The sequence below is a fragment of the Artemia sp. Qi Xiang Cuo genome, chromosome 6, assembly GCF_049724085.1.
Source record: "Artemia sp. Qi Xiang Cuo chromosome 6, ASM4972408v1, whole genome shotgun sequence".
In the NCBI taxonomy this organism is placed as follows: Eukaryota; Metazoa; Arthropoda; class Branchiopoda; order Anostraca; family Artemiidae; genus Artemia; species Artemia sp. Qi Xiang Cuo.
In genome coordinates this window covers 13,044,723-13,055,983 of record NC_142799.1, presented here as the reverse complement: position 1 = coordinate 13,055,983, position 11,261 = coordinate 13,044,723, and the positions used below count along the sequence as shown (strand labels likewise).

The 11,261-nt window shown below is 34.6% G+C and overlaps 1 protein-coding gene across 1 annotated transcript; it reads right to left on the bottom strand.

The window, feature by feature from the left end:
* Positions 1-2,977: 2,977 nt before the first annotated feature.
* On the bottom strand, positions 2,978-9,423 carry LOC148950884 (AN1-type zinc finger protein 1-like). The gene is made up of 2 exons (XM_089090485.1): positions 9,271-9,423; positions 2,978-5,563 (listed from the first exon to the last, which is right to left on the bottom strand). Exons 1-2 carry the CDS (start codon positions 9,421-9,423, stop codon positions 4,973-4,975), a joined length of 744 nt encoding a protein of 247 aa, XP_088946611.1. The 3' UTR covers positions 2,978-4,972.
* Between the last annotated feature and the right edge of the window lie 1,838 nt (positions 9,424-11,261).

The window sequence follows — 11,261 nt, the reverse complement described above, 5'->3', positions numbered from 1 at the left end:
TGATTACTAAATATCAGTATATGTATATTAAACTGACAATGCACATTCACTTGTATTTTTTCAGTAAATTTTTTCCAATCAAATAAGCCCCTTTTGAAGTTTCTATGACAACACCTTCTACAAAAACTTCATATACCCCAGGACAAAACTTAAAACCCTTGCCCAGAGGGTTGTTGGGGAGTGTCCTCCTCAAAAACATATTTTCTTTCTGGAAATCAACTACGATGAACAAAAGGGCTATCTAAAAATTTTGATTGGATGTGTTTGGGGAAATGATGGGCGTGGGGGAGGGGCTAGTTCCCCTCCAATCATTTTCGACTATTAAGAAGGGAACTAGCTCTTTGAATTTCTAATCGAATGAGCCTGTTCTGAAGTTTCTACGACAACACCTTCTTATAAAAACCGTATATGCCCCTAGGGCATAACTTAAAACCCTTGCCCTGAGGGTTGTGGGGGAGTGTCCTCCTAAAAAACATATTTTCTATCTGGAAATCAACTAGCCTACGCTGAACAAAATGGCTACCTCAAAATTCAGTTTTTATTGGATGTGTTTCGGGAATGGTAGGCGTGGAAGGGATGTTAGTTGCCTTCCAATCAATTTCGACTATTAAAAAGGGCACAAGCCACTCCAATTTCCAATTGAATGAGCCCTTTTCGAAGTTTCTATTACAACTCCTTTGATACGAAGTGCCCTGGTCTAAAGGAAAAAAAAATCCTTGCCCTGAGGGTTGTGGGGGAGTGTCCTCCTGAAAAACATATTTTGTATCTGGAAATCAACTACGCAGAACGAAATGGCTATCTCAAAATTTTGATTGGATGTGTTTGGGGAAATGGTGGGCGTGGAAGGGGTGTTAGTTACCTTCCAATCAATTTCGACTATTAAGAAGGGCACTAGCCACTCCAATTTTCAATCGAAAGAGCCCTTTTCGAAGTTTCTACGACAACTCCTTGGACACGAAGTGCCCTGGTCTAAAACCAAAAAAAATAATACATTGTGCCAAATTCGTTCTTTACTTAGGCAGCGCTTTTGCGCTGCCTATGATAGTACTAGTGCTAGTAGCAGCAGTGGTATTAACAAATTACCTTTTGGTTAGTGGAACATCCCCCTCATCAAGCCCTGGAAGTTTCAACTTAAGACAATTAGCCTGTTATGACGGTGCCGATATGCCCTTTTGATAGCCTCTGTATTCATAGTTTTAGTTTAGTTAAACTTCCCCCCTCAACATTTCCTGAATTTTTTTTTTCTTAATACTCTTAGCCTTACAATTAGCTGCATTAGAAGTAGCAGTGGTAGTAGTATTAGTAATAGCGTGCACATATTGCCTTTTGCTCAATTTATCTTCCCTTTTAAACATTCTCTGAAATTTCTAACTTAATGCCTAAATCCATTCTTGAGATATGCCCTTTTGACAATCTGCATTCACATAGTGTGTTTGATTTGTTCAAATTTCCCCTCAACATTCTCTGAAAGGCTCACTTCAATACCCTTCGTCATTTTGGAAAGTAAAGGTCAAACATGCCCACGTTTCTCAGTAACATATATTATATGCAAACAATTGACGAATTGCATAACTTATAGCCCTTGCCTTAAGAGCAGTGGGGGAGTTGATATTGCCAAAGACATAGTTACCGGACCTTTTAACTACCCTGAACAAAATACTATCTCCAAATTTTGATGCCCTCTAATCACTTTTGTCTCAGAGAAACAGCCCTAGAACTTTCAACTTCCAATCGAATGAGCTCCTTTCGAAGTTTCTAAACTCCTTCTATGCGAAGTGCCTTGGCGAAAAAAAAACCATTACGCCCATATATCTCCATATGCTCAGGCGGCGCTTGCGCTGCCTATGATAGGTTTTACATTAGAGGCTATATGTGGCTGTGGTGTATCATATATATCAGTCCAACACATTCTGGTGCTATGATCACAAGAGAAAATTATTTGTTAAATTTTAATGTGAATTGAGAAATGTTGAGTTTTTGATATAAGGCGGCTTTAGTTATGTAAAAGATTCTGATTTTGGTAGCCTTTGCGAGCAAATTAATATTCCAAGGATGATTTTCACTGATTTAAATGGATACCTAAAAATTTAAATCGACATGAATAGTGGTATTCCATATGGGGCTAATCGCCAGCGGGTGTCGAACGTTTTTGTTGTTTTTCGCCAAAAGACTGTATCAAATTAAAAAAATTCTTATTTCATTGTCAATTTTGAAAACTTCCCAAGATTTCATACTCAAACTATAGTAAGCCCTTGTGCTGAATTCAGGCGCATAGGATTTTTTGGGAAACAGGATGGGACCGAAAAATAATATTTATTTTTGGACCAGGCCAGCTCTAAAATCAATTTAGAATAGGGCCTATACTCCTTCATAGCTTTCTTGTGAAGTTCTCTAATTTAGAAAGTTAATATGCTGGTCAGGTTAGCTTTATTTTCTCTTCAATTTCTGTATAATCTGAATTACAAAATTAAATGCAAAAATTATGATGACAGCGGTTAAATTTCAAATGTATTTTTAAATTTTCATCATTTTAATTTGTAAGTTTATATCTGTTAATTTGTTTTTGTCATGTAAATGATTAAGTTTGCAATAAACATTTTAATAGATTAAATTTGTCTTGTAGGAGATTCAACATGATTAAGTAGCATAGTGGCAATTGCATTTCATATCTTATGCTGAGTTCATGCGTACTGGATTTTTTTTTTTAACTTTAAGGCTCTTAAAATCTTTATGGTTTTCGTAAAGTCGCAATAAACTGGAAACAGTATAACTAGCCATTTTCCACCATCAAATGCATTAATAAAGTAAATACATGTACATACTGAATAATCAGTTTCACACTGGCTAAGTTACAGATCTGTGACTAGCCAAAATGACTGCGGGTTTGTTGAACACACATTTTTTGGGCTTTTTACAAACACGGGCTTAAGCATGAAAAGCATAATTTTGGTAGTGAATGAATAAAAAAAGAAGAAAATCATATTGGATAAAATTTAATTTCAAAAGCAGTAACATGTTTTCTTTTTGAAAAATGAAACAAAATGAGAATTATTAAATCATAGACATGTTAAATATATTTAACTATAGACATTATATTACCAAATATAACTATATACACATTTAATTATTCTATTAAGGAAGTATATCACTCTTGAAGTACTACTTCTTTAGTTAAGCTTTTCTTTTTCAAAATTTATCTTAAAAGGACTCTGACCCAAATCAATATTAGAGGGGACGTTATCCCAACCTCATATCCCTGTTACGTGCTCGTAAAAACATATTTATAACATAACACATTAATTTGGCAACAAATCAAAATCTAGAACGTGAGATGGAATAGGAATCGAAGGAAAATTTGGTATAATTTCATTATTTCTCAGAAGTAACAAAAAAGCATAGTTTTACTAATGCTGGAGTGAGGAGAGGGCTAGAAAACTCCTTCTCCTGCGAATGTGCCTACTTATTAAAGCTTCTTTCACTAACTTTTAAACTTTACCGTCAGGAAATTCAAACACCGTAAACATTAGCACAGTTATATTGCTTTAAATAGAACTAGTTGAAATTTTAGTCACTGAACTTCACAATTAACCGTATGTGTAGCAAATTTTTTCAAATACTAGAAGTTAAACCTCACGAATTAAATACATAGCGTTCTGGCATTAACATTAAATTATCTAATTCTTTACTATTCTGCTACCCATTAATGCTTCTAAGAAATATTATGGGTAATACATCTGGTTCTCAGAACTGAACTAAGCACTCACAAACCTATTCATTTCATATTCAATTCTGAATTTTTTATTAGATACAATGGGAATACATAATTTGCAAAAGATCTTCGTTCTATTTCTTCTTGATATATGTGCATGAAGACGATAAGTCATAAGAGCATGCATCATCATGGAAATATAATCTACATGAAAGTGAGAGATAAACCAGTGCTTTTGCTACAAGACTGCTTGGAGTCCCGAAAAAAACATTGTTCAAAACGCATTTTGAGTAGTGCTGTTTGGTTTCAGAATTTGAAATTAGAGTTGCCAAACCTCTTGGCCTAAGGTCTTAAGTGTACCGACACCCCTCTGGTTAGGCTGAGTTCCATAATTTTATTCTTCAAACAAAAGAAATTTCCAAAATAAGCTTTCCCTTATTTCTCTAGTGTTATTACTTAAAATAACCTAACTGATGATGCAGATGAAAAATTTACATAATAGCAACTTTTGAGTCTTTTGACTCAGAACTTCAAATGCTATTTTTAAACCAAAGCACTACTAATGTTGAAAAATGATTGAAGGACTGCAAGCCCCGTTGCAATTTTTAGATACCCCCTCCGTTCAGAACTGATCAAACTTTTCAAAATGTGATTCGTTCAGGATAGGCTAAAGGTGTAGTAACTATGCCTACTGGGATGCAGTAACCTGAAGCTTGCTAAATAGCCTGAATAAACTGAAGCTTGCTAAATAAGCTTTTTATTATCAGAAGCTTAATCTGAATTAATAGACTTTTGAAACTAAGAACCTAGGATCACAATTATTTTTCAGAACTCCCAGTTCAGTTCAAAAAAGTAATAGAAAAAAAAGCTTATTTGACAAGTTTCAGCTAAATTTTTCAGCAAGTTTCAACTGAAACTGTAACTCAGTTTCAGTTCAATGCAACTCTTACTTGCGTTCAAAAACAGTAACAAATTGATTAAAAAGACGCAACAGCAAAACAGTTTTGATGAGCTCTGGTTGACTAATACCCTGACAAAGGATCCCAGAGGCCTTTAAATGTCCCCCTGGCTTCAGCTATGAAATTGACTTGATGCCACGAACATGAATTAGACAAACATTTATTTTTGCACAAAAGTAAACACAGACGAAGTAATGTATACTTTCAAAATTCGCAATATCTGTAGAACTTTTTTTTACAGACTATAAATAGAAAAACTATTAATGAACCTTAGGATAATTTTGCTTTTGACAATGGTCCATTTTTATTCAGTAGTATTTAATTTCAAGGTGAGGGTATCACCACTATGTAAAAACTCAGATTCCAACAAGTCCTTAATTTTAGCATCAGTTTTGTCATATAGATTCACATCTTCCTTAAAGAGACATAATTTTGGAAGATTCAATTTATGATTATTATTGACAGTATTACACAAAGAGGCAATGCTATCGAGCACCTTTCCAACTGACCAATATTTTGACACAAATACAGGTGTATCTCCCTTGTCACTTTTCACAAGAAAAAATATTTTCTCTTCTTGTGGAATGTTGTTTAATCCAATTGCTTTTTGTTTGATCTTCATTAATTGCACTTTGGCTGACATTTTAGAGCTTTTTTCAACCTTTGGTCTACTAAGCTGTACGGCCTTTTCTTGTATTTTATGCACAAATTTAGCTGTTTCTGGCATGTATTCTTTAGGAGGAACGTAGCTGATACATAAGTGCATCTCAGGAAAACGATGCGTGAGACAAAAATGTTTTGAACATCCTGAGCATTCAAGCCGACTTACATCACGATGACAACAGTCAGGAAAGGAGCATTCGTGTGTTCCTGATTTGCCAAGTACTTTTGGAGCCTGAAAAACAAATATACTTTACAACATTTAAACCTTACAAAAATGAGATAATAAATATTATATGATCAACATACGTTAAAAGCTTCAATTTAAAGTATGTGAAAATGAACCCAAACAAAACTCATAAGTGCATGTTTCACGTGCTTCAGACAGTCGGATCAGCCAGGAACACACTAAAGGTAAGAGCGTAGCTTGAACCCTGGATGAACAACAATAGCAACTAGAACTCTAACAGTTATATTCAAGTAGCCCCTTCTGGTGACTATCCCGATGATCGTAACTTAAGAACTCCTCTCTCCTCATAAAAGTGAGATTAGTTGCTTATCCTCCAAAAGCCCCAACGAAGATACAAGCTGTGACCTATCATTACGTTGAGATCGAACAGCTCCTTTTGGTAGATAAGAGGACAACAAGAAACCGGGGATACCTTTGTCGAGTCTGCACCACAAAAGGACAATACTAGTAGACTATTTATTACTTTTCGACAATTTAGATTAACGTCGAACAGGTCGTTGTGATGGATATTGAGACGACAAAATTTAGAGATACATCGCCCCACACAAATCTGATCGGGCTGGGATCCCTGATGAGAATAGCTATGACATTTAATTTTAATTTCCATTAGTTTGTTCGAGATCCAAGAGCCCCTTTTAGTTGAGGCTGTGGTGACAATAATGTCGGAGCCTTCCCTTTTCGACCCCCTACAGATTTCAGATCTGGTCTAGATCCTAAAAAGGCATACTTACGACACTAGCTCTTACATCCCCACAAGTTTGGTTGAGATCCAACAATCCTTCTAGAAGATGTCCTAATAAAGACAAAAAGTTAAGGATCCCCTCTTCCTGCATAGGTTTAGGTCCTGATACACAACGACACAACTAGTGAACTAGATTTTACTTCTGACAAAGATAAGTCTCCTGGTGACAAGAGTTTGGGACTGTCCATTAATTACTAATAATAGAGGTTGAATCGAATCCAGGGTTACAAAACGCACGATTGTACATCCTATATCCCCCACTAAGGTCACATTAGCTCCTGATGACTAGATATTAGGATCCCCCCCCCCATCTCCACCAAGACAGGATTGTGTCCAGACATCTAACAAATTCTTGCTATTATTTCTCCCATTGAGTATGGCTAAAATTCAAACACCCCGTCTGATAGATATATTTATGATAAGATTCTGAAAACCCCATCTCTCTCCCCAAAATGATTAAAATATTAGCCAGACGAATTTTAGTCAGATTCTAGGCCCATTTAGATGCATGAAAATGATGTGAGAATTCGATCAAAATTGAAAGCTTCACAAAAAAAAGTTTGATTACGGTTTCGAATGCACTTTTCCAGAGTTACCGCTTGGAAACCAAGATGAGACATAGGATTTTGACCTTACATATAATATGTTATAAGATTCTTTAGAAGCTTACTTTCGGTGATAGGACACTTCTTTGAATACTATTTGGCAAGAAGAAGAAAAAAGATGTGAGAAAAATTCAAGAACGGTTTTAATCACTCTGAGGCGGCAATTCTAATACCATTGACTAGCTGACATTCAATTTTATCCATCTACCAAATTACATTTTCAAAATTTGTTCTTAAACTGTCAATTCACATTCGTTGTTTTTTTCAAAAGTCTTGGTTACAACAGTGATTTTTTTTTTCTCTTTTTTCAACATTATGAGAAATAAAAGACATAGCTCTAAATAAGGATATTTTTTTTAATGAATTACAAATACGTTCTGGTCTTAAGAAGGCACGGGAGGCGTCAGCCCTACTTCTCTTAGTTTCTGCTCATTTTGAGCTTGGCTCGATTATTCATTGTGATTTCTGTTTGTTTTGGGTTTAATTTGTTAATTGATGCTGATTTATGGTAGCTTTACGCTTGAAAAAATATGGGACTTTATTTCTGCACATCTTTGGCTTAATGAAGCTCTTCACTTTTCCTTGAAAACTTCTTTTGTGTATTTTTTTTTTAATTAACGTCGTAAAAAACGGACTTATAAAGTAACCCTTGATGCTAAATACCCAGTGTCAATGATTGGAGTCTGTATCACCCAAAGACGGATATAAGTTTCAAGCCAATCGTAAAAAAAATTAAAAGGTCCATTTTGTTCGGAAAAGGGGGTGGGGTGAGCCTAACATACGTTTTCTCTTACTACAACCCCTTTGCCCAGGGGCTTACAGATGACAGACCAGAGACCAAAAGTTTACGGGCCTATTTTCTACCCCCTAGATCTCACCCCATTTTTAATAAAAATATGAATTCCGCTGAGCCCTGGTAACGATCCTTGAGTTTCTAGCCAATCTGAAAGAAAATCATTTTTGGGTTACTTTGGTAGACCCAATATTTTTTCATTGGCTTTTGCGCATTGGGGTCCAGGTCTGAGGGATGCCATTTTTGGCCAAACCCTTTTTTTCCAAATTTTTGGTAAATTTTTTCCAATTTATTTTTCGTGAATTGGGGTCTCTTTGACCCACGTACTTATGTATATAAGCTTTAGGCTGTTTAAAAAAGAATTTTTAACTCTTTTTTTCTGGCCTCATCTCTGGATACATTAATATTTTTTCCCCTAAATTCTTTTGTGAACTGAGGTCCCCAAAAGCACTTATTTTTTGTACTTCTTTTCACGTTTACAGACAATTTAAGAAAGATCAGGAGATCAATGTCATTCGAAACGCAGCAGTATTCAGGTTAGTCAATATTGTGACTGAAAGTTCAAAGAAAGTTGAAAGTTCAATTTGACTTTAATATCATTGTATTAAAGACGATTGGGTTAGTCCTTTACGAGTTATCATTGATTTTGTCGGAGGGGGGGGGGAGGTTACCGACGTTAAAGTGGGCCCGAGCACCAAAAAAAACTAGGAACGACCCTGTTTACCAAGAACCAACGGAACACCAAAAACGATTTGAACTATTCATGAAATTCATTTATTGAGCATTGTAGAAACCATTTGAATTTATCACGGTCCGCTAAAATTTTGCACTTCAGTTTATTTATTTCACGACCCACTAAACGTTCAAAAGCAAAAGGTTGAAAACCCTGAAATAAACTGTTCAAGGAAAATCACCAGTCTAATTTTATAAATAGATAAAACGTATAGAAAGAGTTCAAGAGTCACTTTTGAAAAAAATGAACACAGGAGCCTCATTTTCAGCTCTACTGGTTTTACGCTTGTCCCGAACAATGGTAGTAATTTGAGAGCTTCTTAAAGACAAACGAGGTAACCTTTAGGTTACTCAATGTATTGACGAGGTTACTCTTTTTTTCGACACAAAACATAAATAGTTACTAATTCTATAACTGATTATTAATTTTATAACTAATACTAATTATTACATAGTATAACTAATCACTACTTTTCAAATCTATGTTCGAGAATGCTTTTCTTTATGTACAGAGTTCATGGCTGTCTATATGGTGTCACTGAAAGACCCAAAGATTTGAAAACGCGAGTTTCAAAGCGTCTGTCCAAGCGTTTGAAACCCATCACTTTTTATATTATGTTTTTTTTTTTCAAGTTATATGGCGTCCATTGGAGAATAAATGGGCAATATAATTCACTAACATTCAAAGCATTTATTCCCAATGGTTATTTTTATTCCATCTTTCAGTGTCCAACCTGTAAATTAAATATTCATTCCTAACAGATTAAATATTCATTTTTTTTAAATATGTACAATTTTGAATTGATAAATTAATACTCACCGAGCTATTAACAGCTTTACATAAATGATCATCAGTGAATATATGCTCTTTACAAAAATAGGTCAGGCAAAAATTGCACAAAATTGGAAGAAAATCAATTTGTTTACAGCTCCCTAAACCACAATGCTTCCCTAGGTCCGGTAGTTCAGCCATTATTATCTAAAATATTTAGAACATAAATCATACATCGTACTTTACTCTATCAATATCGTTATATTCTCTAAAAATTATCTCATGAAATTCCGAAAACACGAAGCAACAGTCATTTACTATACATAACTTTAATTTTGTTAATATGGAGCTTTTATTCCATTCCCTAGAATTTCCTACAGTCACTGTATGAAACAGTGACTGCATGGATACATAGTCATTCACCTTGTACAGTCACTTTTAAAACGAAAAATTTCCGAAGGTTTTTTGAACTTTTTTTCTCATTAAATGTGAAATCACTTTTTAGACATAACTTAAATTTTGTAAATACTAGTGTAGAAAACAAAAATTCAAATTGGCTATTCTAAAATTGTTGCTAATCATGGAAGTATAATAGACAGGCACTGGATATGTTGCTTTTCACTTTCTGGGATCATTCTGCCCTTTCTGTCTTTATTACCTTCTAAGAAAGAAAATTTAAACAATTTGATCATTTTATTTTTCAGATCATTTAAAATTTGATCATTTAAAATTTGATCATTAAAACTTTGAACATTTAAATCAATCTGATCATTTAAAATTTAAACTTTATATCCCCCTTTAACGTAGTAACAGCATAGAAGTTCACAAAATGATTCCCCAGAAGTAACAACGAAGTTGCCATAACTGAACAGAGAGTAGTCAGCCTCCGTGTTATTCCAGTTTTCACTATACCATAATTTATTTAACTTCTTTTATTAATTGAACTGTATTTTAACTCTGTTTGTGGCTTTTTTCCCTTCTTTCCACTATCCCATGAGTGTCACAGCTTTTATATAATGTGGGTTAAATATAAACTGTTTTCATTATTGTTATACTGACACATAAAATCATACCTCCTGGAGGCGATAGCTAGGAGAAAATACAACCGAAATACTAATTACATTTAGTTCAAAACTATCCCATTCCAGAGAAACTGAGTAGCTGGAACAATATAGCGGAATTATTTTTAAGTAACAAATGGTAATATTTAAGAAGAATATACTAATCATTCTTAGGTACAGATAAGTAAACCCTTTGGTAACGCAGTAAATTGATACTCTCCTTGTCGATACGGGGCCCAGAGATTGATCCCCGCAATAGCAAAGTTGGGCGACAAGGTTGCTACTTGTCCCTGTATAAAAAAAAAACAAAAAAACAACTGAAACATCAATTTGACACCCTATGCGCCAGCTATGGCTCTGGACAACCTTTCTTCTTTCTCAAGTAACTCTTAGATTCTGACTCCCCAGAGAAGCTGTCATTAAGTTCCGAAATTGACAAAAAAAAACAACACTAGTTTATAACAAAAAGGTAAGACTACGAATTTAGTTTTTATCAAAATAACGGAACATCCCTATAGAGACGATGGAAAACATGAAATACAGAAAAAGTATTTGGTCCCTGTAAGTTTCTTCGGGTAGTGCAGATTACCCATGTAATGCCGAAACGGAATGTTAAACGAGCACTTTTGGCCTGCGTAACGCGAAAAAACTTTTCAATAAACCAAAAGCTGCGTGAACATACAATCGCACGAAACATACTATTTTACGTTTTTCAAAGAAAAACACCTGCTTAGGGTGTAATCTGCGTATCGTTTAGTTTTATTAGGAAAACCAGGTAGGACTCTTCTACTTTTTGGCTGCCCTTATTGTTATTACTTATTGTTATCTCTTATACTATTATTATCACTATTGTTATCACTTAAACTATAGTTATCTACTTATTAGTATCAGTACCATATCAGTTGGTTTAACAATGCCTGGCTCATCTGTATCATATCCATAACTAACTTTTATTGAATTTGATTTAGCTGTATTCTG